The sequence below is a fragment of the Muscardinus avellanarius genome (assembly GCF_963383645.1).
Source record: "Muscardinus avellanarius genome assembly, chromosome: 15".
NCBI classification, from domain to species: domain Eukaryota; kingdom Metazoa; phylum Chordata; class Mammalia; order Rodentia; family Gliridae; genus Muscardinus; species Muscardinus avellanarius.
Genome location: NC_137801.1, coordinates 18,426,785 through 18,454,687, shown reverse-complemented (window position 1 = coordinate 18,454,687; position 27,903 = coordinate 18,426,785). Strand labels below are relative to the sequence as shown.

At 53.9% G+C, this 27,903-nt stretch overlaps 1 protein-coding gene across 1 annotated transcript in view; it reads right to left on the bottom strand.

Moving 5' to 3' along the window:
* Window positions 1-27,903, bottom strand: part of KLHL29 (kelch like family member 29) — a gene marked incomplete at both ends in the record, with an annotated part of 137,798 nt that overhangs the window by 42,429 nt on the left and 67,466 nt on the right. Inside the window, 2 exons of the mRNA XM_080711918.1 lie at window positions 19,479-19,985; window positions 22,440-22,581. Of these exons, the coding sequence (XP_080568044.1) occupies window positions 19,479-19,985; window positions 22,440-22,581 (649 nt within the window). The remainder of the gene's footprint in view (window positions 1-19,478; window positions 19,986-22,439; window positions 22,582-27,903) is intronic.

The window sequence follows — 27,903 nt, the reverse complement described above, 5'->3', positions numbered from 1 at the left end:
CCCTAAGTAGCTGAGGCTGACCATGAACCATATCCTCCTGTCTCAGCCTCCCGAATGCTGGGATTCCAGGCGTGCGCCACCACTCTGGGCTTGCATTTGGAGTTTTAAACTTCCGCGCTTTGCTGTTTGTTGCTTATCCTGGACACACTCCTTAGGCCAGGCCAGGAAGGCGTAGGAGGACCGGGGAATGTGAGGTCAGTAGCACCGGGCAGACTTGGCTAGAGGCTGGCTGGTAAGGCCTGCTGGGGGAGGTTCCAGGGAGCTGGTAGAGACCTAGTAGGAGGAGCCAAAGCAAAACCCAAAGAGGTCTGGAGCCAGCCAGGGCTCAGGGCATCACACTTGAGGTGGTGAGGAGATCTCTAGCCTTGGAAAGGGGGAAGGCAAGATGGTCGCGCTGGGAGGAGCTGGAGCCCCAGGTATGGCTGGTGAACTCAACTGCTAGACACCAGCAGCTGCAGTCCCAGAAACCACCAAGGCTCATGGGTCAAGGCTTATCTCAGCCAAAGCCCCTAGGATCACAACAAACCCCTTCAGGAGAGAGAGGCCCTCATGAACATTGCTCAGGAGAGACTGGCCCTGTCCAGAGCGAGGATCCATTAAAAAGTGATTTATCTATGGTCAGTGGGCAGTAATCAGGCAATAAGGTTAAAACCTGCAAAAATACCTGCACAAGAGAGAAAGAGAGAAGGCCGCCTGTGTGACTCAAGTTACACAGACCCATAGAAGCTGATGACTGAAAGAAGATGGTTTTTTTTCTTTTCATTTAAGAAAACAAGATGGGTTTCTTTAGAGTGACCTTTGCCTAAAGGCGCCTAACTTGGGAACCACCTCTAGGATTAGCCCGGCTCAGGCTGTCTCATCCCCCGGGCTCTCCCGCTTTGCTGTGTCCACCGCACCGTGCTTATGCCTCGGTTCCTGGGCAGCTCTGACGGATCTCACCTGGGACCACCCGTCCCCTCAGTCACTCACTGTGCGCTGGCACTGGGCATGCAAGACAGACCCAAGCCCTGCCCTGCGGTCGCCTGGAGGGTACCTGGAGATCTGCTTCTCTGTCTCCTCCTCCTCCTCAGCGGCAGGTGCGGGTCAGCGGGCTCCCGAGGGCCAGGTGGTCACACAGAGGTGGCCTCATTCTGCCTTGGCTGAGGCTACACCTAAGAATTTCCACCAGCTTTCCAGAACCTTCTCTGTGTGTTAACTCACTGCTTCTCAGGAGGCTGTCATGGGTGTTTGGGAGTTTGGGCTTCTCCTTCTCACTGCCTGGGAGCCTCTGGTCAACGCCCAGTTCCTGTACAGTCCCTGGCTGCCACAGGAACTGTTCCTTCCTCCTCCTCCTCCTCCTCCTCCTCAGTGGCAGGTGCGCCCCAGGGGAGGAGCTGGAGTCTCAGGGTCACTGGAGCCTCCTGAGTTGGGAGTTTTTGGCTCCACAACCAGCTCTTGTCGGATGGCACGAAAGCCTCTCCTGGGCTTTCTGCCCTCCAGGCCTCTGGCACAGGCCGCAGGCCTCTGTTTTCTGTGGGGTCTGTATGTAGCTGGGGAGCCCTGATGTTGCTATGTGTCCCCACAGAGAACAAACACTTCCTCCTGACTTGGCGGCAGGGTCCTGTGGGGGGGGGCATCCACAGGGAACTGGGGTTGGGTAGACTGGGTGGGACTCCAGCATCCTTCCTAGTCAGGAGTTCATGGCGGGGCTCCCCACCTGCTGGGCTCTGGCTGGGACTTGTTCCCAGGAGCCCCTGTGTGGGGAGAAGGTTGAGTAGCCAAGGAGTCAGTCAGTCCGAGGCTGGCCCTTGGCCTGGGGACTCCCCGCGGTATGGGAGTGGGGTTCTGGAGGAGAGATGGGCTAATGGGGTGTAGTGGGGACATCGTGGCAGGTGCAGCAATTCACACACAGGCTCCTGGGCAGCACCCTTCAACCACGGTTAGCCACCTTCATGAGGAGGAGCCCTGGAGGGTTTGGGGAGGGTTTGGCCTGGGCAGATGGTGCTTTGGAAAGACAATTCCGTGCAGAGCGGAGAGACTGGTGGGGGCAGGAGGCGGTGAGCAGGCCACCCACGGGCTCGCTGAATATTCAGATACCCAGGCCCGGAACCAGGTGTCGAGGATGGAATTAAAGACTGCCTGGTGTCTGGCTGTAGCCTGTTCCTGACCACTTGGGTAAACACTGGGGGAGTAACCCCGTGTCTCTGAACCATCGCTTCCTCTTCCGTGAGTGAGGGTCATGACAGCACCCATTTCAGAGTGTAATCCACTGAGGGTTTACATAGGTCAACACAGTAACGTGCTTAGAAGTAGGTCCGGAGGGAAATAACCTCAAGGGTTCCCCAGGGCTGCTGCTCATGGTCACTCAAGCTGCACACCGCACAGCCTCAGGGGGCGCCATTCGCCTCACAAGCGTCACAGGTTTCTTGAGTGACTCCGACAGCTCTCTGGTAGGTGGCAGGCAAGGGTCTTGAGAAAAGGGTACCTTTTCCGCGTCACATAAAGTTGCTAAATCGGCCAGCGGCGGGGGCGTTCTAAAGTCATTCCCAGTTGAGTGGGGGAGACAGACATGAAAATAGACCGTCAAGATGCCGGTTGGTAAGGAGGATGAGGGAGGCCAGCACGTGTACGGGAGGTTAGCTGAGGAGAGGGCTTACTCTTCCACAAGCTGCTGTCTCAGAATTCCCACTAGAAAGGGGACGATTGAGGAGCCGGGATCCTCCTGGTCTGTCTGGAGGAAGCCTTGCCTCCCAGGGCCTCTGGCCGCCCCTGGCTCCTCTGCCTCAGAGCCTCAGCATTGGGGGCCATTCCCTCTCAGTACTGTTCCTCTGAGGGAAAGGCAGGCGAACACAGAGTACATAGCTCAAAGAGGCTGGGGATGGCGGTTCCCGGACAGCCTCAGCTACTAAGTGAGGCCCTTTGCGACTCAGTGAGACCCTGGTTTGAAATAGAGAATAAAAAGTAGGGCTGAGGGTGTAGCTTGGAAGTAGAATGCCCCTGGGTTCCATCCCCAGTACTGAGGGAAAAAAAAAAAAAAAAAAAAAAAAAAGCTTGAAGACCTCTGCTCCAGGTCCCTCGCCTCAGCCATGGTTCCTGGCTAGTTCATAATTCACCTCCCATGTCGGCCATGTTGGCCAGCAGGACGGGCCCCAGTTCCTGAGGCATCCCTCACAGTAGCCCTCTCCGGCTCCCCCCAGGCTGCTTCCGAGCCCTGGGCCTCTGAGGAGAGGAGCAGCGGCTTTGTCTTTAAAGGGAACCCGGTGGCCTGAGCTGAGCACAGGGAAGGGGTGACTTTCCCTGGGGGCCCTAGAGTCAGGTGGTCCCTCCACCTCAGCCTGTCCCCTGAGCAGCAGTCAGCGAGGCCAGACCCTGTCATCCCCGGGCTCAGCAACCTGCGCTGACCAGGGCCTCTTCCCCACTCTGGTGTCCAAGGGCCAAAGGTGTTTCTAGAAAGTGAGGGGGCTCTCTTCACAAACAGGCTGGAGGTGGGTTCTGGCCGCAGAGGGAGCCGGGGAATGCAGCGGCTCTGCTCCTGTGCTGGACCTGCAGGGAGTGAGCAGGGGAGGGGAGGCTCATGGCCTGGAGGGACCAGGAGCAGAAAGCCCAGAGAAAGGGAGGTCTAGGACCAGGCTGGCTGTTGAGGCTCACTACCAGGCTCCCCAGGGTGCTGGAGCTCAGAGGCCTGGGCTGTCCCCAGGCTTCCACGAGGCAGCTGGGAGACCAGGGGGAAGCATGCGTCTTTACCTTTTTGATCTTTGGCCAGAGCTCAGGAATCTGGAAGGCTCAGGAGGCAGGACACAGAGTGACCAAACCTGCCTTCTCGGGTGACTGTGATCTGGCTGGGGGGGCCATCTCTCGTTCTGATGCAAAGCTTTTAGTCCTCCAGGAAAGCATGGGGTCCAGGGGAGGAGGAGATGCCCGCAGGGCCTCCAGCTCTGCACCAAGGACTCAGAGAGTCCCAAGCTCCCTCCCAGGGAGGGCCAGGGAATTTTTCTTGCTCTGCTGAGCGCCTTCAAAGATATCAGCACACGGTTAATCTTCCTTTCGTTCAGAAATGCAGAGTGATTTGCCCGAATGGGGATTTCTGCATATTTATACTAATGTCTGTGTTTAAAGCTTATGAGACAGGGAATTGCTGAGAGATGTCCATTAGCAATATATACAGACTGCAATTATTTCTTTATGCTGTGTGCTTTGACTGCGGAATACTTTATTTCTATGGAAGTAGTGGGCTTTGCCTGCTGTGATTTCTTATGTGTCCCCCTTCCCCTGCAATACGAACAGAAGAGAACTGGGGAGAGGTGGAGTGGAGCTTTTAAAATCCAGAGAATCTTGAATACACTACTCCAGGATGCGCTTCTGTCCGTAGAATGTAAATGCATGCAGGGAGATTCAGTGCATTTAAGGCTGTGGACAGGAACTTGGGAATCTTCCCTAGAAGGAGGCAAAGCTGTCAGTTCACTGGGCCCAGGAGGAAGCAGCAGGGGTGTCCTGTCAGAGACAAGCAGGGAGGGAGAACAAGGGGTGTCTGTCCTCAGAGCACCCCACTTCTGGCCTCTATCTCCACCCTCTACCCAGAACAGGAAAAGCTTCTGATCTGAAATATAATGAGCCTCAATCCTAGAGGTTTATAGACCAAAGCTTTCTGGAACCTTACCAGATTCTGGCAGAAAGCCAATTTTTTTTTCTTTTCTTTCCCTTTCTCAGGAGGCATGGCTGTTTAGAACCCATAAGGTATAATGCCTGCGTGAAGACAGAGAAGGACAAGCCCTTCCTGGAGAATTTCAATCTCAGGACAGGTCAGCCTAAAGATTGTGTCCAGGAAGCCCGGGAAATGCCTTCTCTCTGGAATCCCACCTGAGCTAACCTCAGCTGCACCTTGACACCTACCCGGCTTCTCCTGGACTTTCATGTGATTTTTCTCTATCCTCTACCAAAGGGCTGGGGACAGATGAGTCCCAAGCAGGCCTCACCAATGCACGGAACACCTGGATACGCATATCCAAGAGGAGGCTTAGTCACTGGCCCATCATTCAGCCTCAGGTTGTTCCCAAGATGTAGAGCGGTCCTAAGGGGGCTTTACAGACAAGAAAGGCTGGGCATGGAGGGGGCTCATAAATAGAGGATGGTTGGCTCTGTGCAGCAGCAAGCCACCAGAGACATTGCTTACACTTTTTCCCAGGGTGGCATGCTCTTCAAGGCCTTTTCCACATCCCAGGGTCCTCCCAGTCGGCCCTTTGCTCCCGGGTTTCTGCTCCGCTGGAACACCTAGGCAGCTGTTGGATGGCAGCTGGCCCCTCCTGGCCAGCATCTGCCATCGCTGACCCTCCTCAGTGCTGGCCTTCCTACACGGGCCTTGTTTTCTTGGGGTGGGGAGAGGGAAGCACTATTCTTTTCCGGCCCCAAAATAGTTTCCTGAAGTTGCCACTGACTTCTTACTGCCTTCTTGCACAGAAATCTCTTCCAAGAGGCGCTGGGGTCCAGAAGAGGGACAGATGGTCCCTTTCTTTTTATAACGCGGCCAGTCTTTTGAAGTGAAGAGCTATAAACACAAGTTTGTCTGTGGCAGATGTTCTGTGGGCACAACAAGTGCCACTTTGTGCTCTTCAGCAGCTGTGAGTGGTGCTACCGGGGGAGGAGACAGAAACCGGGCTGCGCTTCGGTGTGTTTGGAGGGCCGGGGGTCAGGGTGTGACGGCCTCTCTCAGAACCCAGCCAGGCCTCGTGCTTTGCTCCAGCCATTTCACATCTGCCTGCTTCCTGGAAACCACAGCTCACCTTCCCCGAGTCTAGGGACCACCCACAACAGCTCCAAGTGTCAGCAGGAAGCACCACCTGTGCAGTGGTATGTGTGTGTGTGTGTGTGTGTGTGTGTTTTACTGGGGACTGAATCCAGAATCCAGAGGTGTTCTACTTCTGATCTGTACCTCCAGCCTTTTAATTTTATTTATTTATTTTTGTTTTGAAACAGAGTCTCTCTAGGTTGCTGAGTCTTACTGGGTTGCTGAGGCTGTCCTTGAACCTATAATCCTATTGTCTCAGCCTCCCAAGTATCAGATTCCAGGTGTGTGCCACCATGCCCAGCTGCAATAGCTGGTGTGTGTGTGTGTATGTGTGTGTGTGTGTGTGTGTGCGCGCGTGTGTGTGTCTGGGGATGGAACCCAGGGGCATTCGACCTCCAAACTACACCCCCTGCTCTATTTTTTATTCTTTATTTTGAAACAGGGTCTCACTGAGTTGCAGAGGGCCTCACTAAGTAGCTGAGGCTGTCTGTGAACCATGATCCTCTGGTCTCAGCCTTCCGAATGTTGGGATTACAAGAGTGCGCCACCACGCCCGGCTGCAATGGCTCTTTTCAAAATGCTGTGGTCAGCTGCATTCTTCAGCATCTCTTCCAGCTAATCCAGGTCCCCTATTGAAAGGCTGAGAAGCCCCAGTAGATACTGATTGCTGGATCAGTTGGACCACTGTCTCCCTGAGCTATTTATCCTGGGGTTGTCCAGTCCCCATGGCTGTACTAGGCTGATTTGAGGACTTTGCTAAGGACAAGAATGGCTGGCCAGACATGACATCGTTGAGCTTCCCAGGAGCTGAAGGCTGTGCTAAGTGTCGGCAGGAAGCCAATTTCTACAGCTCTGCGCTGGTGGCTCCTCATCCATTGGTGACAGAGACGCGAGGTGTCAATAACTACTTCTAAATGGATGTGTGGCTGTTTGGTAGGTTTCAAGAATTTCATTCATTTAAAAGGGCATAAGCTCAATTAATAGACCTCATTAACTTCAAAGATGTATCATCTTTGCACAGAATTGGCTCCCTCATAGAATGACGGGCTCCATTAACTTTATTGCATTGGCAATACTTTGAATAAGGCGTGGGAGATGTAGCAACAGGAAAGAATCCCCAGGGCCGCCTGCTTCCCAAGCTCCAGCAGCTTCCACAGTGGCCAGTGCCTAGCGGTCCAGTGCCCCTTATGGAGTTAACCCGGAAATTCCATCCATCCATCCATCCATTATCCATCCCATAATACATCTGGAGATGAGGGAAGAACCCCAGAATTACCAATTTATATCGATAAATATCAGACATGTAAGTCTAAGACACATTAAAATAGTCATTTTGGGACTTGCCCAAACATGGCTAGTGACACTAAGAGTCCAACAGGTATGTCAAGGTGTGATGTGGCAGAGGGGCATAGGTATTTGTGGCAAATGGTTTTTTGTTTTTTGGTGCTGGGGATTGAACCCAGGAGCATTCTACCTCCGAGCTACACTGCCAGCCTGATTTTTTAATTCTTTCTTTTTAAACCGGGTCTCACTAAAGAGACCTTGTGGAGGGCCTTACTAAGTAGCTGAGGCTGGCTGCGAACCTCTATCCTCCTGTCTCAGCCTCCCAACTACTGGGATCACAAGTGTGCACCGCCATGCCTGGCTGTGGTAGGTGGTTTCTGACATTGACAAATTTTTACCACCTATATTTGGACAAGTGTAGATCCATCTATGAATCTGCCTCACAGGGCAGCTGCAAGGATTACACAAACACAGAGTGGATTTCCAATGAAAGCAAATTGGTAGGTCCCTATTGAACGGCCACCCCACCCCAGGACTCTTCTGGAAGACAAGGCTTCATTCCCCAGCTCTGCCTGTCAGATTCCCTGAAATGCCTGTCTTGGACCAATAGCCTGATGCCACCCTCCAGGGTGGTGCTATTGCTACAGAGACCCAGAGGGAGGCCATGTGCCTGCTTCTCTGCTTCGTGGAACCAGTGACATAAAGGAAGGACCTGAAACGTCATGAACATCTCCACGTAGAAGGCCAAAAGTATAGGAATTCTTTTTGGATCAATCAGAATTTCTGAATCCTGCCTGTTCACATGGCCAGAGGAATCAGGGGTCTTTACAAGCTGTACTTATGGCCCCTGGCAACAGGATATGTTTAGGGCTTCAATAGAGAGCTAGACCTCTCAGGCATGGTGACTGGGTCTCTGGGCCTGGCTCAAGAAGGTACTCTGGTCCCTAATGACCTCATGGCTGATCACTAGCCCAGTATTTGTGGGGGTATGGAAGCCAAGACTGCGCTCAGGAGATTTCACCTAGCAGGCATTTGCAGAGATGTGTGGCGGGGTGAGGTCCTGTTATCATGGACTTCATTTGCCCTCATCATCGTTCCCTCTTCTTTTGGGACAAGGTCTCCTCCTAGTGAAATCACACTGGAGCCATTGCTGACCCCATCCATGTGACACCATGTAGGACTCAGACACCTTGTGTGTATCTTGTCCCTACTCTTTGTGTGTGTGTGTGTGAGTGTGTGTGTGTGTGTGTGTGTGTGTGTGTTTGTTTGTTTCTTCTTGTCCCTACTCTTTCTTCCGTCCATTCTGTGTGGAGCCACCATGGACCACTGGCTCCTGGTGTGGTCAGGTGAGTGGGTCCAACCCGACCAGCCCTGCAGACCAGGGCTTCTCTCTATGGAGCTGTCAGGGTAGGTGAAATAGCTACTCAGGGCATCCAAAAAATGTAGGTGGTTCCACGGGGAATTTTCTAGTGACAGGTTCTGTTTTTTTGGTGGTACTGGGGTTCCTGGAAGCCCTTCTACCGCCGGGTTATACTCCCAGACCTATTTTATATTTTTTTATTTGGAAACAGGGTCTCTTAAGCCAGCAAGGCTGGCTCCGAACCAGCGTGATCCTCCTGTCTCTGTCTCCCAAGCGCGGGGATTATAAGCGTGCGCCACTACGCCTGGCTAGTGACAGGTTCTGGAGGTAATGTGATACTTTGGTGATACCTCTGGACCTCTGAGCTTTTGCTAAATGACCTTTCAAGTAATACCCTCCCCTGACCTTCCCGGAGGTGGTGTGGGAGGGGTGGAAAGGCCTGGATGGGTTGAAGCCTGGGAACCAGCTCTCAACTCCAGAGAGGCAGGTGAGGAGCTGCTTCTCTGAGCACAACTGAGGTATGGGGTGGGTCGGCGGAGTGAAGATACCCCTAACTCTCAGACTTTCAAGGAAATAATTGAAAAACACTGGGAGGGAAGATTAACTTGGCCACAACTTTATGGGGACAAAAAGACACTGGAATGGGAAGGGGAGACGAGAGAGAGAGAGAGAGAGAGAGAGAGAGAGAGAGAGAGAGAGAGAGAGAGAGCGCGCGAGGGAGAGAGAGAGAAACAGAAACAAGCTGTATAAAAAGGAATGATCAACCATCTATATCCTGAAGAAAAGGGGATCAAGGAGACTCCCTCTCCCTAAAAAAACAAACGAACAAACAGTTTAGTGGACATGAGGAGTCTTGAGAGACGTTTTCTTCATTTGGAAGTCATGTATGTGCCTGTGTGTGGATGAACGTGTTTCAAACAAACAAGCCACAACCACTGTAGGAGATGTGGGATATCTTCTAGGCTTGGGTCCAAGCGGGTGATGCCCCTTCTACCTGGTGTCCCTTAGGAGGCCGGGGGAGCACCTGCATGGTCAAGGGGACTTTCCAGGATGACCAGCTGAAGGCCCTGGAGATGTGTGGTCTACAGGAAAAGAAATGCCATCTTCTGAAGGGCTGTCATGTAAAATGGGCCAACTGTGCTCAGGATGGTCCCAAAGGGCAGGACCTTGGAAGTTACAGGAAGCCAGCTCTTGACTGTTTAATAGGACAGACTAGCCATGAGGTAGCTCATGAGGGCAGACTCCTGCCTCCACTAGATGACTCCTAAGAGCTCTCTCAGCATGAAGGTTTTATGGAAATAAAATTAACCTCGGGCCAGGGGTGCAGCTCAGTGGTACAGCACTTGCCTAGCATGACCCAGAACCATAAAAAACATGGCAAAGTAAAAATGAACCCCACATGTGGACGATTCTAATACTGCTCAGTTAACAGAGAGCAGAGTCAACAGTTTGTAGGTAACCCATAATAAAATTACTAGGCATATATTTATGAAAGACTGACATGTCTAGGAACCACTGATGCTCTCCACAGGTGGAAGCTATAGGTCTCAAGCTCATAGCATCTCTGCTGGGGTGAGAGGCCACCCTTTCCTTGGACTAGATGGACTTACAGACTATCATGGACCAAACTGTGTCCTCTCAAATTCATACATAAAGCCCTAACCTTTGTTGTGACAACATTTAGAGATAGGTCTTTTAAGGAGGTTAGAGGAAGATTAAATGATGCCAGGTGTGGTGGTACACACCTTTAAGGACTCTGGGAAGCTGGGACAGGAGGATGGCAGGTTCGAGGCCAGGCTTGGCAACATAGCCAAACTTTGTTTCAAAATAAAAAAAATAAATAAAATAGGGCTGAGGGGGCAGCTCAGTGGTAGAACGTCTCTGCATTCAATCCCCAGTACCTCCTCCCTTACACACACACACACACACACACACACACACACACACACACACACACAGATGAGGTCAAAAGGACTGCCCCAAATCCAATAGGGCTGACGTCTTTAAAAGAAGCAGCAACACCAAAGATGTGCTTGCTCAGAGGACAGGTCACCGGAGGATGCAGGGAGAAGCAGAGGAGAGAGGCCTCTGGAGAAACCAACGCTGCCTCTACCTTGATCTTAGACTTCCAGCCTCTGAACTGGGAGATAATAGATTTCTGTTAAGCTGCCCAGTCTGTGTTATTTTGGGATGGCAGCGGCGCTAGCAGCCTAATAAATAGTCATGACATCGCAGAAGTCGGTGAAAAACGACTATGCGTGTGCCCTGTGTGTAGACCCAGGACTGAGACGCTGGGCAATGAAACTGGAGGGGCCGCTTCAGACAGGGGAGGACAAGGCTAAGCCAGTTCACAGGCCGGGCTCGGGCATCACCAGCCTGCTGGGAGAGTTAGAGAGTAAATATAGAAAGGGTATTTGCGTGGTGATGCTCTGAAATGCTTGGGCTTCCCGCTAGGGTAGGGGTGTGTGTGTATGTGTGTGTGTGTGTGTGTGTATGCATATATATGTGTGTGTGTATACACACACACACACACACACACACACATATATATATATATATATATTTTTTTTTTTTTAAAGAGTCAGCCGGGCACGATGGTGTACGCATGTAATCCCAGTACTTGGGAGGCTGAGACAGTTCACTGCCAGCCTCAGCTACTTAGTGAGGCCCTCATTGACTTAGTGAGATGCTGTTTCAAAAGTAAAGAATAAAAAATTAGGCTAGGGGAATGTAGCTCAGAGGTAGAATGCTCCTGGGTTCAGTCCCCAGCACCACACACACACACACACACACACACACACACACACACACACAAATTTAAATAATAAAAAAGAGAGTCACACTAAGGGAACAGGCAACGACAACTATCTCAATAGATGTCAACCTTTTGAGCTGTACAAGCAATTTACACGTTTGAAGTTCCTACAATACCATTTTTTGTATCATTTTTTACCTTTTACCTTTCTAGAATAGTGAGTGTGTTCCTGAATAAAGCATAATTCCAACCACCGTGTTTCCCATTGAGCCAGTTTTGTGCTGCGTCTTCTCCGGTTCTGCTTCCTGGCTGGCCGCTGGTCCTTCTCTCCCTGTCTCTCAGGCAGCAGATGCACCCTGCCGGTGGTCTGCCCTGGAACTCACCCGGGGCCCTGGGGCACTTGGGCCAGCCTGCTACGCCCGCCTTCCCCAGGCCACGGCAGAGTCTGCATGTTTGGACACCGATTAGGCAGGAGGAAACTCACCATGGAACCCCCATCACATTAGGAGAAAGGAAGATGTGTTTCTGGGCCTCAGATTACCCATTGGCTGCCAGGCATCTTCTACCCCAAGCCCTTGATAATCAAAGAGCTCCTCACCTTGCAAGACCAGGATGAATGGACTTTTGCCCAAGACCCCAGGTTGTTACCCACCAAACACTTAAAATGAGCTAAAAAAAAAATGTCAGCTCAGTAGCCAAAGCAGGTTCCTGGGCTCATGTGCCAAGAGGAGAGAGAAAGGGACTTCTTGGGTCCATAAGTATAAAGTAAGTCACTAGCTGACCCTGTCTCGTGATCCTGTGGAAGAGTGTGTGTGTGTGTGTGTGTGTGTGTGTGTGTGTGTGTGTGTGTGACTGATGCTATGATAGACAGATCTACTAAACTAGAGTTGTGTTCCTGGCGCTTCTCTGCAGCCTTTTATCCCTAACACCCAGGATTTACAGACTCACCCGCCTTTCCCTCCCCTCGCCTGCCCTTGGTTTTCTCCAGCCTGCGTAGCTGTTATTGCTGGCACCTTCTCGTCTGCCCCGATGGAGTGCAGGGACAGACCACTTCCACCTCTCCACACCGGGAATGCTGGGCATCGCCAGGAGCTTCCTGCTCTGTGTGGGGCCCACAGCTGGCTGTCCCTTTTGCCAAGTTCATGGGGGGAAGCTGGGTGTGGGTGCTGCGCACAGTAGGTACCTTAGACTACATGCACTAGTTACTCAGTAACTACGTGGTGGCACACAGAGGAGGAAGGCGACAAGACTGCTCTCTCCTGGCCTCTGAGTGACACTTGTCACCCTGCTGGTGTCTGCTGGGGCTGCTGCTCCTGAGAGGAGACAGGATTTAGGACCAGCACAGCTGGCTTCCTCCATTTCCCAAAGGCCTCGACATGCCCTCCATCCCCCCCCCCCTTTTTTTTTTTGGCCATACTGGGGAAGGAACCCAGAGGTACTCTACCTCTGAGCTACACACCTGCCTCATTCTTTATTTTGAAATAGGGTCACACTGAGTTGCAAAGGGCCTCACTAAGTAGCCGAGGCTGTCTGAAAACTGCGATCCTCCTGTCTCAGCCTCCCAAATGCTGAGGTTACAAGCTTGTGCCACCACGCCCTGCTACACCTTCCCTTTTATCTGGTCTGAAAATCCCTCTCTTGGGACTCCTTGGGCCAGGCCAGGCAGACAGGAGGGGCCTGCGCAGGATTTCTGACCTCAAGGATGCTCCTCCAGTGTAGCTGGGGAGAGAGCCTGGGGCGCCTGGCTTTGTCTGGCCCTGCCGCACAGGCAGGTGTGGCTGGAGCCACCTCCTGCTTCTAGGATGACCCATCTCTCGGTGGTCCGGCTGCCTGGACTGCATCTTGCTTCTGCCTGGTTCACTCACAGTCAAATGATCTGTTAAGCAAACTGTTAAGCCCTGGACAACTCTCCAATTAACGAGGAACAACGCCCTTGAGAATAGAGTGCTGGGAAGGGGAGGAGGGCTTCCAGAGCAGGGCTGGGGCAGGAGAAATGCCTCCTGGGTATAGACAGCTGCTGTGAATTCCACAGGCTCAGACACACCTACTTCCTGGGGCCCTGGTGGGGGGGGGGTAGGGAGGGGAGCCACCAGTGGTGGTGGACAGGGCTTCGGAGCCCACAGCTGCAGAGGTAGGTCCTGAGCCAAAGGTGCTCTTAACCACCTTTCTCCCTTAGGGTTTTTTTTTTTTTTTTTTTTTTTTTGGTGGTACTGGGGTTCCTGGAAACCCTTCTACCTCCGGGCTACACTCCCAGACACCTATTTTTTATATTTTTATTTGGAAACAAGGTCTCTTAAGCCAGCAAGGCCGGCTTCGAACCTGTGGGATCCTCCTGTCTCTGCCTCTCAAGCGCGGGGATCACAAGCGTGCGCCACCACATCGCCCGGCTCCCTTAGGGTTCTTTAGGAACAACGGGTATCATTATTGTGAGCCTACCACATGCCAGGTATTGTGTTAAATCTTTGCATCAATTATCTTCTGCTCAGTGCAGGTCCGAGGATGGCACAATTATCTCCACATTACAGACGTGGAAACTGAGGTTTAGACCCAGTTTCCAGCACGAGTTCATTGGGCTGTGGGTAGTGGGACTGGAGTTCTACCAAAGCCGCCTGATACAGAAGGTGGGCTCCTGATCACCTTTTATGTCTTGGCCCATGCTTCTAACCAACTTGCTAGGGTTGGTTAGAACAGACCAACTTCTTGGTTGGTCTGTTCTGTCAGAGCTAGAAAATTCTAGTTGTCCCATCCACTGACATGGCCTTGGAGAAGGACCAGCCCGTGCGCCCTTGGCACCCTGATAACCAGATGAAGGTCAAAGGGTCGATGGACATCAGGCTGGCACCTTCTGGTTGGTATGATGATGGAACCGGGCACTTTTCTTCTGTTCAAACGGGACCCCTGGGAACTAGGTGCTTCAAATATCATGGTGTTAACATGCACTCCTAAGACTCTGGAAGGCAAATTGGTCTTTGGTTCATCACAGTAACCTGGACCCTGAACGGCCATAGACACTGAAAGATGACTCAGGCATGGTGGTCAAAATATCACCAAACACTTCTATAGTGATTGCTACGTGTTAAGCACCATTCTAAGGGCTTTATATAAAAGAGTTCCACCCCAATGACTGTAAGAAGGAAGTTCTATCCTTAACCCCTTTTACAGATGAGGAAACTGAGGCAGAATCTCAGATCTCCTATGCTCTGGGGCAGGTGTTGTGGTGGGATACCCAGGGACAGGAGGAGGTCTGTTGTGAGGGGTGTGGCGTTGGGTTTGGGGCTGCAGGAGGAAGTCTCTCTCGGGCACTCTGCGTACCCGGATGCCTGGGTTCCGACCACTTGCATCACGCAGAGGCAAGAGAGGAGTTGGAGAGCTTCGCTAACTCCAGCTTTGCACCTTCCTCCACATCCCATGCTCCTTGAGAGTCTTTTAGTGTCAGACTCTGGAGTGGCTACTGGCGTGGCGTGGGACTTAGCTGGAGTTCTTGTCTGCTGCAGCCCGTGTACTCACAGGCTAGTTGGGGAAGGAAGAGTAACAGGCAAGCTGTGTTGCAGGTGTCACTCTTCACGACCCCGAGCAGGGTGGACAGGAAGACCCAAGGTTGGCGCGACTGCTGGGCAGCCTGTGCACAGACAGCAGAAGGTGAAGTGGGCGGCAGACGGAGCTGTGCAGAGGCGTCGCGTCAAGGGCGGGCACTGGGGACCGTTCTATGGGGGATGGGGAGAACCAAGCCTGCCTTTTGAAGAGACCACTCTGGCCCCATCTTAGAGCTGGGGCTGGAGGGGATCCATTGTGGGCCAGTTCAGGGGCTGGTGAAGGACAACCAATGGCTTCCAGTCTGAATTCTGGATAGATTCATAATGGTGCTTCTGTGGGAAGAGCGGGTCTGTGGGGGGTCATTTCAGGCTGATAACATTTTGCGCTTCTGGTGGAACCACGTGTGGGTAAACAGCTTTATCATGTACTCCGTCTTCGTTCAGGGTATTTATTGGGGTCGCTGAGGGAGCAGTGTGCTAAGGACATATCAGCGTGTGGGCAGAGAGAGAGGAGATTTGTGTCGGGCTCCAAGCTGGGGTGGGGGGCAGTGCAGAATCCATCTGCCAGAAAGGCCACACATCCTACCTCCAGGGAGTGGCCTGGCTGGGGCCCTGGGAACACTGCCCTGGGGAGGGGCCCGGCTTCCCACCCCTCCACTGCTGTCCTGCCTTTCTGCTGACCCCGGGGCCAGTGCTGGCAGCAATGGCCGTAAGTGTTTGGGGCGTAAGCAGTTGTTGTGTTGTATGGTCATGTCCACAATTTCATTCAGTCTTCTCTCTCTAGGCCCTAGGACAGGTGGCTTGTCATCCCATCTTAAAGAGGAGGGCGGGGGGGGGGAGGGGGGTCAGAGAGGTTTTCTGACTTGCCCAAGTCACGCAGCAGCTATCGCTTCAAATAATCTTTTTAAGACCCTGCCTTGGCTGCCTGTGGAGTCGGGAGGAGCCGCTATCCAAGGACTGTAGAGCCACAGGAGAGGCCTGAACACCCTCCACCACACGGCTCTCCACGCAGGCCGGAGAGGCGTGGCCCCTGCAAAATCGAAAGTCAGAAGTAGGCGTGCCGCCTACTCGCACCAACCTGGACTTATTAGCTTTTTGGTCCGGAAGCAAGTGGTAGCAGCAGCCCAGCCTCTCTTCCCAGCCGAGCAGCTGAAAATACACCAGCCTGTGCAGACCTCAGCTCCAGGCCCAGGGTCTGGGGCTCACAAAGGTTTCCAGCCACCCTCTAAACCACCATCCTCCGTGGAAGGAGGCAGCGAGTTCTCAGACACGTGGCTGAGTTGATGGAGCGCCAGGGACAGTGACCTCAGACCCCAGGCCCCAAGTCCCCACACCCTCATCTACACTTCTCCAACGGGAGAGGTCCCAGTTCAACCCGACAAGCTTCTCAGGTACTCCGCGATAGGTTCCGATGGAACTAATTCTGTTTTCTTCCCTTATCGCTTTGCACACACGAAACCTATTTTTAATTAGCTTTCAATATATAATCTAAAAAAAAAAAAGTGCCACAGCTTGCTCCCACCCCCAAATTGTTCTTAGAGAAAAAGATTTATCTTGTAAGTTTCTTAAGAAAAATCTATACGTGTTCAATGCATTTAAATAACACTCATTAACGTGAACTGCGCGCACGCCGACTCCTCCAGTCACGGACGGGAGACAATCGCTTGACCTATTGCAAATCAAAAAGCATTTTGCACACCGCCTTTATTTTTCGATTGGTTAAGTTTTAAGTGAAAGCCCCAACGCCCTTTTTGGGAGAGCAGACTAATAGAGCCCCGACTGAAAATTTTTGCTCAGTCGATTGAAAGATAATTACAAGAAACAAAATGTGAAATTTTAAATCAGGGCACTAATGAAGTCTAAAAATACCAGTGGCCCATCCCTCTGGCTGGCGAGACCTGTTCTTCATGGAGGGGAACCTCTCCGTAATTATTCAACCCCATGAGAGGCCAGGTTGTCACGTCAAACAATAGTAGGCGAAACCGAGGGGCTGTAATGAGCTGGATCGCGAGGCGTTCTACGGTGGATCTTATTAGAATGCCGGGCAAGGTTTCAAACAGAGAACAGGAGGAAAGGAAAATTCTTTTCTTTTCTTTTTCTTTTTTTTTTTTCTAAAGTGGAGTTCTGACTTGTGTTGCCAGTCTGTGCCTCCTGTTCCCGCCTGGAGCCAGCTGTCTGTCATTTATGAGTGTGAAATCAAATGGGTCTCAGAGATGTAAAATCCCTGGGGGCAAAATTAAAAGTGACCCAAATCCGAACCCACGTGACCCCGTCGGGATTATGACTCTCCCTTGGCAAGTTTCAAAGATTTTGGTTTCAAAATTTGGGTTTCTTATTTAAAAAAATATGCAGTTGTTTGACATTAGATCTGACAGACAAATTATAGCTTCAGCAATAACGGCTTTTAAGATTAGAAATGAAAGGAGAAATTACTTAAAAAAAAAAAACCACCACCCAGGCTTGAGGTTTTGAGGCGCTCATACGTGTGCGTTCCGTTGTTGTTCTTCCTGGCGAATGCCAGGGGCTCTATCAGCGGTTGAGGGTTGTAAATAGAAGCTAGTTAAATGTAATTTCTGGGGAAATGGCTGGCTTGTTAGCAACCTAGGGAAATCAGTGTGACGGATGGGTCACCCACTGTCACTGGCCGAGCTAAGGGATCGCCCAGGCTCCCGCACGGCAGGGCCATGGACATTTTCTGGGTCCTCTTCCTTTCTGATCCTCTCCCAGATTCGGTCTATCCTGGGGGGCCTAGAGAAACAGGCTCTCTTTCTTCTCCTCTCCTGTGTGTAAGGCTTGGGGCCACAGAGGACAGCCATACTCTCTGGCCCTGCACAGAGTTGCTGGAGGAGCTGTGTGTGGGTCCACTGAGCTGGTGGCCCAGCAGGAACCTGGTTGTTTCTCCCACCCATGTCTTCTCCCCCTGAGGATGCTCTGACAGGCCCCCGCCTGGCGGCTGAGGTGAGGTGGGTTGCTGCTCTATGCTGAGCCCCAAATCAGAGACTCCACTGCCACCTGGGCCAGTAACCCACTGCACAGAACCATGCCCTTCCCTGGGTGCGAGCCTGGAACTTGGCAAGCTGGCAAGACCTCCCGTCAGCCTTAGGAGTTTCCTGCCGTGGGCACAGTGAAGCCAGCCAGTGCCAGTCTTCTCCCAGTCTTGGGGGCAGCCGGGCAATCAGTGTGTCAGAGTTGATGGTTCATGAACTGAGAATAAGTTTTTTGGGGCCTGGGGGAGGCGTCTTTCTAAAGAGAGAGAGAGAACTTAACCAAACTAATTTGAACAATAAATCTATTTAGAGTTTTATTTTTTGGTACTAGGAATTAGACCCAGGACATTCTATCTCTGAGCTACAACCCCAGTCCTTTTTATTTTGAGACAGGGTCTCACTTAGTTACCGAGAGTCTTGCTAAGTAGCTGAGGCTGGCCTTGAACCTGTGATCCTCCTGTGTTAGCCTTCCAAGTACTGGGATTGCAGGCATGCACCACCATGCTTGGCTTCTAGTGTATTAAAAAAAAAAAATCTTAAACAAAGCAGGAGTTTACCAGAATTTCAATGTAATTTTCTATAATTTTGTCATTTAAAACTAGTGTAGAAAACAAGGGCAGCCAGGGCTTGGTCAGCTTGGAGTGAAACCCAGCAGAGATCTAGACACAGGCTTTGTGGCTGGGGGCTTGACAAGACCTCAAGTGTCTAAAAGAATAAAGAACGATTTGCTCTGCTGCCAGGAGGCAGGGTCCCCTGAGATGCGCTCTGAAGAGCTTCTAGTATGGAGGCGAAGCTGTGTCCAGACACATATGCTGTCTAGGGCCATCTACTGGACCTTCTGAAAGCAGCAGGACACCCCAGCAGGGCAGGCTGCCCACCGCAGACCCTCCTGTCTCTTGCCCCCGGAAATGTGTGCATCTGGTTGAGGCCTGGCAGCCTCCTTTCTGCCCTGAGCAGGAGCTGGGTATCTGGGCCTATCCGGGTGTGAAGGGCTAGGCTAATCCTGAGCAAATGAACTCCCAAAGCCTAAGTGTGGCTCCCGCCCCGTGTCCCCTGTGCCTTTGGCCTGGACAGACCTCCAGCAGACAGCTAGAATGAGGCCAACTTCTGCCGCCTCTTGCTCTGACTCCGAGGCCGGTGCTCCTGGCTGAGGACTGTGCAGCCGGTGCTCCCTTCCTGAGGTTCTGTTCCCAAGGATCTATCCCTGAGCTCCCTGGAAAGACATCCCTCTGGGGCTCTGCTGAAGGCTGGACTGGGCTGCTCTTTCCCAGATTCTCACAGAGCTACCTTAGGGTCTTTTTGTTTTTTTAATCCAACTGGCTCCGGAGGGCTTGCGACAGTGCCTGGGGCCGCCTAAATGCCCTGGGTGCCGCTCTCATCCGATGGCTTGGCCGAGGAGGCTTTCCCTGCAGGGACACAGTCTGTGTTTTGGCTGTCCTCATGGGTGGAAAATGGAGATGACCCCCCCACCCCAAAGGGATGGTTCTGCTGAGCCCTAAGGGGAGTAGGTGATTCCTGCTCGTCTATACCCTGGCCTGGCCCTGGGCTCAGAGGCGAGAGTGGCCCAGGGCTCTGGACTTTGCAGGCTCTCTCTTCCTTCCCCCTCACCTTGCCCACGCGAATGCCCCCTGCCCTCCACACCTGCCCTCTGCCTCAGGCCAGGCTCTCCTGGGCAGACTTGGGGGCAGGCAGCGCCAGAGCGGCCGCCAAGCGCACTCCTGTTCTTGCTGTGTTGGAGCGACCGGAGGGGAGACACAGACGCAGGCACACAGAGAGGTGCGTGGGCAGCAGGACTTACCTTTGGGGTGCCCTGGGTCGGTGAACTCATACTTCCCCACGCCAATGGTCCGAAGCATCTGCAGCCCAGGGGCAGAGTCAGTCGTGGGGGGCCCATTGGTGGCAGGGGCACTGCTGGGTAGTGTGGCGGATGGCGGGGCTGGTGGTGGCAGCAGGGGCCCCGCCATGTGGCCGTTGCCCACAGCTGTGGGTCCTGGGCGGGCCACCTGGCCCACGCCGGGCAGTGTGGACACCGCCAGGGGCTGTGGGCTGGCGTACAGGGCCTGCGCAGGCATGTTGACCACCACGCTGCCCAGAGGCTGCGAGGGCGGCTGCGGGAGGGAGTAGTGGCCCGGCATCAGCGGGAGCTGGGGCCCCACGTGGGGGGGCAGTGAGGGGGTCACTCCAATGACCGGGGCCTGGACGTTCACGGCTGGGCTGAAGGTGGGAGGCTGGGCCACTCCATAGGAGTGTGCGATCAGAGCGGGCTGGCTCCCGGCGGCCACCGTGGTCACCCATGGCCCCGTGCCTGCAAGGGAGAGAGAAGGAATGTCATCTGCCAGTAACGCACACTCACTCAACAAACACCGACTGCCCCGGACCCTGGGCTGAGTGTTGGTTCACAACAGTGGATAAGACGCTTGTGTCTAGAAACTAAGCCTCAGTGACCACAGCTTCCCGGCTAAGTGAGCAAATGGCTCTGGAGGCTTCGAGAAGGAAGCAAGATCTCCCTGGGACAGGTGAGAAGGATCAAAGCAGAGATAAAACCAGCAGAGGTCTTCAAAAGGGCCTGGGTTCAAACCTCGCCTCTGCCACTTGCCAGCTAAGAGCCTCGGCAAGTCGTTTATGTTCTGAGCCTCGTCCTTCTCACCTGCTAAATGGGTCTGGCAATGCCGGCCTCCTACCAGAAAGAACTGGATGAGGAAAATGTATTTGGACAAAAAAAGCTAGCAGAGTGCCTGGCACATGGTAAATGTCCCACGAGGCCTGGCATTTCCTCACTTCCTAAAGAATCACTGAGGGAGGGAGGGAGGGGGGCAGGAGAGAGGCTCCAGGTGGAGACAGCGTTTGTGGGGCCTTTGGGCGAGCGCACCAGAGCCTAGGGTCGGACAAGGTGCTCCCAGGAGGTGTGTGGAGAGGCTGCTGAGCCTTGCTGGGGAGGCCTGTCCTCAGCAACCTGGGCCTGGGAAGCGAGGGAAGCCCACTGTGGCTCTTCAGGAAGTCTTGGCTGAACAAGACATGAAGCTAAATGCTAGGTAAGCTGTGCTTGGGGCAGGCAGCGCGGGCCGATGTTGAGGTGAACGGGGATTTGCCAGCGAGGCAGGAAAGGCCCAGGTGTTTCGCCTCTGACTGAGTCCTGTCTGGACCTCTGTCGCCCAGAGACTGAGGCAGGGGAGTGGGGGCCCTCCCTGGACGGTAGAGGTAGGCCCCCTCTCCCTGGGCGCTGGGAGCCCAGATGGCCCTGGAGGCGCTGTTGTGTGGAAGTGCGGCATCTGGGGAGAGTCAGAGCCAGGTCTGAGTCCTGTTTCTGCCCCTTCCTAGTGGAGCGAGGCGGGTGCAAGGCCCCCGATCGGTCTCCTCGTCTGCAGCAGGCACTAGTAGCACCAGCACCCTGGGGCCGCTGCAAGCAGAGTTGGTACACACAACAAGGCATAAGTGTGCAAGAAATATTTTATGATTTTGATAATGAGAGGGGCTGGGGGAACTGGAAGCCAGCAGACACTGGAGCAGTCCTGCTGGCAAGCTTCTTGAGCGGGTAGCTCAGGGGGGCATCTCCAAGGGGCAGCGGAGAAGGGGCTGTCAACTCTGAGCCAGCCTGCGGGTCTCAAGGTCACACTGGAGGCCCAGGTTCCAGATCACTGAGGCTCACTTCTCCCCAGGGAGCCTGGAAAAGGGCATGGGGATTTAAAAGCCCAGCTGCTGAGGCTTGGGCTAGCCCTGGGGTGAAGACAAAGGCTACAGAGGGATTCATGCATGATGGATGGATGCCCAAAGAGGACGAGAGACCCGAAGGGAGACCTCGGCTCTCGTGCAGCAAGCCCTGATGGCCATGCGTATCCATGTCTTGGATGACAGCATGGAAGCCACCGTGTCTGGGTCTGAAGAGGACACACTTGTCACGAGGGCTGAGAACAGGGCAGCCACAGAGGCAGAAATCCCAGAGATCCTAGGAGCGGCATGGGGAGAGACTGACAAGGATCGCCCTCGGGTCTCCAAACCCAAATGCCCGCGCCGATCGTGAGGCCATGGGCAGAGGAGCCTACGTGACGGGTTTTGCCGTTGAGACGACATGTGGAGACACATGTGATTTGGCTACAAGCTGAGCAGATGCAATCCAAGGCGGATGTGTCCAGAGTGGGGGTGCTGAAGGAAAAGAAGTGCTGGGCAGACCACGGGGCTACGTGAGCCGACACCTGGCTTGCTGCTTCAAGTGGGATGCGGAGCAGAGCATCTGCCCGGAAGGTAAGGGGACCAGAATCGATGGGCTCTGGTGTGCTGTCCCTGCAGGGGACGTGGAGAGGGAATGGGAGGGAGGGGTCACCAGGTGTCTGCGGGGCTGCTGTGCAGGTGTGTCCTGTGTCTCCTAAGGGGGAGTTCTGGTCCCAGTACACAGTCAAAGAGAAGTTGTTGGTTTGGTCAAAGGTGTAATGGGATAATGGGATGCTGTAGGAGGTGAAGACTTCCAGGCCCGGGGCTGGAGCACCCCAGTTCTCAGGAAACCACAGACAAGGCCAGACCTCCCTGGATGGTGTGACTTGAGTTTGTGATGAATCGGAATACCGAGGTTTGGGGATGATTATTCAAGGTCACCGGGAGCTGACTGGAAGTGGAGCTCCCATACCATTCTCTCCCAAATACTTCCTTGAGTGGGAAGGAGTGGAGGCACAGAAACTGTAGAGGGGTGGCGCTGGGTCTGGGCTTCCCTGGGGAGCGGCGGGCACCAGGCAGGCAGACATCTCTGCTTGCCCGCAGGAGTACGCACCTGGGTTGTCATTCTCCCTCATCTGTTTGGAGGGTGGCTCATCGGTGTCCCAGGGCGTGGACTGATTGATGGGCGTCTGCCCCCACCGAATGCTGGTTGTGAGTCCCTGGGACTGATTGTCTGCTTTGGAGATGCCGGGAGCCTGTGGGGAGCAGATGAGGGATGAGCACAATCTGGCCTGCGCTACTGTCCTGGGACCTGCCCTCTGAGTCAGTACCCCTGCGGCCTGAGCTCTGTCCACTGCAGAGGCCTGGAGGAACTGCAGGGTGTCTAGGCAGAGTAGTGGCAGCTGTGGCCTCTGCTGGGCTCCAGGACCCCCAAGCAGTGCCTCTGCAGGCACCCACTCCTCCTGAGCAGTGGCTGAGAATGCCCCTGCTTATGACAGGTAGAACCCCACCCTCAGACCATCAATAAACCCTCACAGCACAAATGCTCCCAACATATCCTGGGCAGTGTAACTATCCTAGTCCCACTGCCACCAAGTGCCCAACCCTTCTACACTTGGCCTTTTACCAAGAATTCCTACTGAGATGGCAAAATGCTCGCTGTAGAGCGCCCTCCAGTGGCCAGTGAGGGTCACTGCATGTTTCCAATCCGACCTCCCCACCAGCTGCTGAGGTCCAAAGACCAGGGCAGGGAAAGTAAGGCCTGTGCGGGGCAGCTCAGACCCTGCCTCCAGGTGGACCCGACCCTCGGCTTCTAGGACAGGCAAGGAGGCCTGTTGCCAAGCGCACTCGGATTTAAAGCCGTAGATTAGCAAGAAAATGAGCCTCTCCGTGAAAGCAAACCTTAGGATAGCAGTCTCTCCACCCCAGCCAGTTACAGCCTCATGATCGACTATTACAGTCACTAAGAATCACATTTACTCAGAATTTGTAATAAGGTGACAAAACGCTCACACTGTAATGTTTAATAAGAAAAGCAGGCCACAGAACAGCATCTGTACAAATTCCTATATAAATGTCTCTCTGTCAAACAGTACACGTGCCCGGGCGTGGTGGTGCACGCTTGTAATCCTAGCATTTGGGAGGCTGAGACAGGAGGACCGTGGTTGGTGGCCAGCCTCAGTACTTAGTGAGGCCCTCTGCAACTTAGTAAGACCCTGTTTCAAAAATAAATAATAAAAAATAGGGCTGGGGGTGTAGTTTGGAGGTAGAATGCCCCTGGGTTCCATGCCCAGTGCCACACACAAAACAAAATAAAGAACAATGCATATGTATGTGTGTGGGGGGGCATGATCAAAATGTAAGCAGGGCTCTAATTCTTGGGTGAAAAGACAATGGGCAACTTCTATTCTTTTGTCTATACTTTTCTCTATTTACCAGCTTTTCTACCATGGATTTTATTTGTAATGAGCCCCCATGCACCTGCCCGATACTAACTCCCGCTGAAGAGGCCGGTGTGGGACCTGGGTTTGAGTGGGGAGGGGGTCTCAGTGAGTGTAGCTTGAGGAAGAGTGATCACAGCTGCCAGGAGGGCAGCCAGAGCCCACCGGGGGCCGGGGTAGAGCATGCGCTGGGATGAGGGCAGATATGACCGCCCATCAAGGACAGTCACAGATGACAAAGGGACCTTGGGAAGCCTTCAGGTCACAGCCACAGCTCTTCCAGTGGCCTCTGATGGAACCAGCCAGCAATGCTGGTGGGAGACCCAGCTCCCTGCCGGGCCCATGACCAGAGCGACTCCTTTTGGGTCGCCGTCCAGGCATAGCAGGGGCACGGGCGGGAGGCTGGGACTCTTTTTGGGTTCTGCTGATGCCGTGCGTGGCACGAGCGGGAGCCACGTGCCGGCAGGACCTGCGGCGGTGCTGCGCTGACTGCATTAGGCAGCCGTTTATCTGGGCTGCATTTCAGGCGCTCTAAGAACAGAGCAGGAGACAGAGGAGAAGGAGTCTCCGGAGGAGAGAAGAGTCCCATCAGCAAGAGTCCTTTTTGGAGGCCCATGTCTGTCTGGGAGCTGGGAGCAGGGCTAGGGAGGGACTGGGGACTGAACTGCATTCGCCAGAAGTCTTAGGGAAAACATCGTGGCTTTCTAGCTTTCTCCATAAAGAGAGCTTTCACGGAGTACCCCGTCTGCAAGGGAGAAGCCAGCTAGCTATGGCCTCTGTGTCCCTCTCTGTCTTTCCAGGCCTGGTAGGTTCAGAAGCACAAAGATTGCTCCTCCTGGACCCAGGGGAAGGGGCCTATGTCAAGTCCCTTTCGGGGCCCTGCTTTGGGTCAGGTTTGAAGGCTGAGCCCCAGCCTGCTTACCAGCCCCCTTCACTGATAATACAGAAATATCTCCTGCCAGGAGGGGGCGCTGCAGCCCGTCTCTGCTGAGGCCTCCCTGGTAAGAGGCAGCTGGGGGTTCGCAGAGACCAACCACTGCCACCATTTCTCCTTTGCTGTGTTGTCAAAGCTACTTCACAGGGGAAGTGAGGGTTCTAGGAATTCGCCCGCCGAATGGCCATGGCTGCCAGGAAAGCTTTTGGGGTCTCCTGGAGTTTGGGTCATCAGGTTCCGCCCTCTAAAACTTCTGGAGCCCAAGTCTGCCCTTAAAATTAGGGGGATTTCTGAACTTGAAAAGCTGCACACTCTTCCAACACATCACCCGGGCCTCTGTTCCCAAACACGCCTGCTAGTTTGCTCACGGGCACTTTGGTCTGTTCCTTCGGCAAACAATTGAGCTGGGTTCTGTGTCGTGCTCTGGCCAAGGCAGCAGGGACCTTAGTGATGGATCTGGCTCTGCCCCCAGCGGCTGCTCGAGCGGAGCTGAGAACTCTGGTACACTAAGAGTGGGAATGTTTTACATCTGGGCATAAGTCAAAGCCCTGGGCGGACAGAACCAGGCCCAGAGCAGCCAGGGAGAGGCCAGGGTGAGCTGCGACAGGCCTGTTTGTCTGCATCTGTCTTTCGTGACTACTGTAAGAGGCGTCTTATGTATCAGAAAGCAGTTCTGCATGAGAAGAAAAACAGTCTTTCATTTTTCCTTTAGGAAGGATAAACAAGGCTACTCATAGTCTACTCTGCGCTAGCAGCATCAGAAGCTACAAGCAACTTTCAGTCCAGGAATTTTATTAAAACAAATGAACATTTCTTCCTCTGCTCCTTCCAGAAAAATCAGGACACAGGGGTGTGCCCTTGAACAAGGAGCCGGGGCCCCCAGCTGAGCAGTACAGGGACCAGCTGAGGATGTGTGGGGTGGTGGTCTCACCAGGCTCCTTCTCCTGCCAAGGGCCCCAGGCCCAGAGTGAGCCCAGACAGACCTCAGATTTTGGGTTTCTGGCTCCCTCTCTGAGCTTAGATCCCGATAACCTTTTCCTCCCACGGTGCAGAATTTCCACAGGTCCCAGATTCCCCACTAGCAATCTAGGCCCTACCTTAACCCAGTGCCAAGCGCCTCCTCCCCTGAGGGCTGCCAGCACCACAAAGCCGCCCAAACCAGCCAGGACAACTGAGCCCTGGCCAGGGGGAGGAGGGTGGAACCGAGGGGTCTCATTTTGTCCTCTACTGCCACCTTAGCTGGGATACCAGGGAACCACCCAGACCTGCCCCTCCCATCATCCCTGCCCGTGGCCTCTGTTTCCGTGATGTGTTGGTGCTTGGCAGACAGAGGTGGACCAGCAGGGCCTCCCCCTGCCCGGCCCCGCAGAGTGGCCCTATCTGCCCATCATCTGGCCTGAGCCGGCTTCTCTCGGCTTCCCTTTAATGAGATGCTAATGGGATGCATCATTAACGCAGCAGCTTTTTAAACCCAAGCTCTTGTAAATTTTCAAAGGTCACATTTTTACGGTGGCTGACAGCATCCTGCTTCTTTCAGCGACTGAAGAACACTAAAGACCCAGGTCCTTTAAATGGCTGAAGCTGCCTGTGAGGCGCAGCACAGGCCGAAGGCGCCTGCTGGCTGTGGGGGGCTGGGGACCGCACCCCTGCAGCAGCCTCCCAGGACACGTGGGCTGTGCGTTGCGAGGGGTCGGGGGGAGCCAGGTACACAGAGCCCAACAGCCTGGAAAGGGTGCCATCTAACTAGCAGTGGTGGGGCCTCGTGTGTGGGGGCCCCCAACATCGCCACCTTGGAGATGCCAGAAGCGGCTCAGAGGCCCAGCTGACCCAACCCACTGATGGATGGCCATAACCGGCTGCCCCGCCTGCATGCCTGGGTGCAGGAGAGCTATGAGGCACCGAGGGCCAGCTCCTGCCTCTGTGTGGCTGGGAGGAGCCTCCTGGGGAAACCCAAACATAGCATCTTCCACCGTTTTTCCAAGGAGGTTAGAAGAGGGTGCATCAAGATGAGGGTGAAGGCAAAGAAGCTTCCCAGAAAGGAAATGGGCTGGTGCTGGGCCACAGGAGCTGGGCAGGATTCAACGAGGAAGACAGCCTGGGGCTGCGGTCACCTCCCAAGGACCCCAGCAACTTGTGTATTTCTAGCCTAGACGCGTTTGGACAGAGGGTAGCTCCAGGGTCTGCTCCTGGGGTCACGTGTATGTGTGGGGGGTGATGATGTCAATGCCCATGACCACCTTTTTTTTTTTTTTAGTACTGGGGATGGAACCCAGGGGCATTCCACCTCCGAGCTACACCCCCGGCTCTATTTTCTATTCTTTATTTTGAAACAGGGTCTCACTGAGTTGCAAAGGGCCTCATTAAATAGCTGAGGCTGGCTGTGAGCCACGATCTTCCTGTCTCAGCCTCCCACATGCTGGGATTACAAGTGTGGGCTACCATGCCCGGCTTTTTGCCCATGACCTTCTACTGGCCATAAACCTACCTCCCAGACTTGCAGACCTCAAGGTCCTGGGGAGCAGACGGAGGAGCAGGGGCAGCCCACACTGTGAGTGAGCACGATACTCCCCCTAATGCCACGCTCACAGCCGTGGGCCCTCTCCCTGCCAGCCCCACCCTCGCCTCAGTCGGCTTCTGCACTGGGCTCTGATGGCAGAGAGCTGCCCTGGAACGAGTCACAACCGGAGCGATCGGAAGCCTGTGCCGGGGACTGTGAGGATGACTGCAGGGAACAGACCCACGATGCTGTCTCCTCCCACCCGTTAGCGGAGGGCCTGGTGCCGCAGATCAGAGAAGGAGCAATAAAACCACGATAAAATGCAAAGGAAGACCAGGCCAGGATGAAAATTGCAGACACGCAGGCCAAGGGCCTCCTCACCTTCATCCAGCATGGGGCTTCCATCAGTCAAATAAAGGCCCATGACTGGGCAGGGCAGGGCAGAGGCGCCACTGTGCCAGTTCTAGCCTTGAGGAAGGGACTCACAGCTGCTGCCTCGGCCTCTGGGACCCTGCAGACCAGACCAGGGCTGCGAACATGCCCCTGGCTGTAGATGGCGCCACCCACACCACAGGGCCGTCCAGACCAGCTCTGAGTCCCTATACACCACTCTCCGACATATTAGAAGATATTATTTAAAGCCACTAGCAAAGAAAAAAAAAAAAAAGAAAAGAAAGAAAAAAGAAAAAGAATCAGAGGATACGCA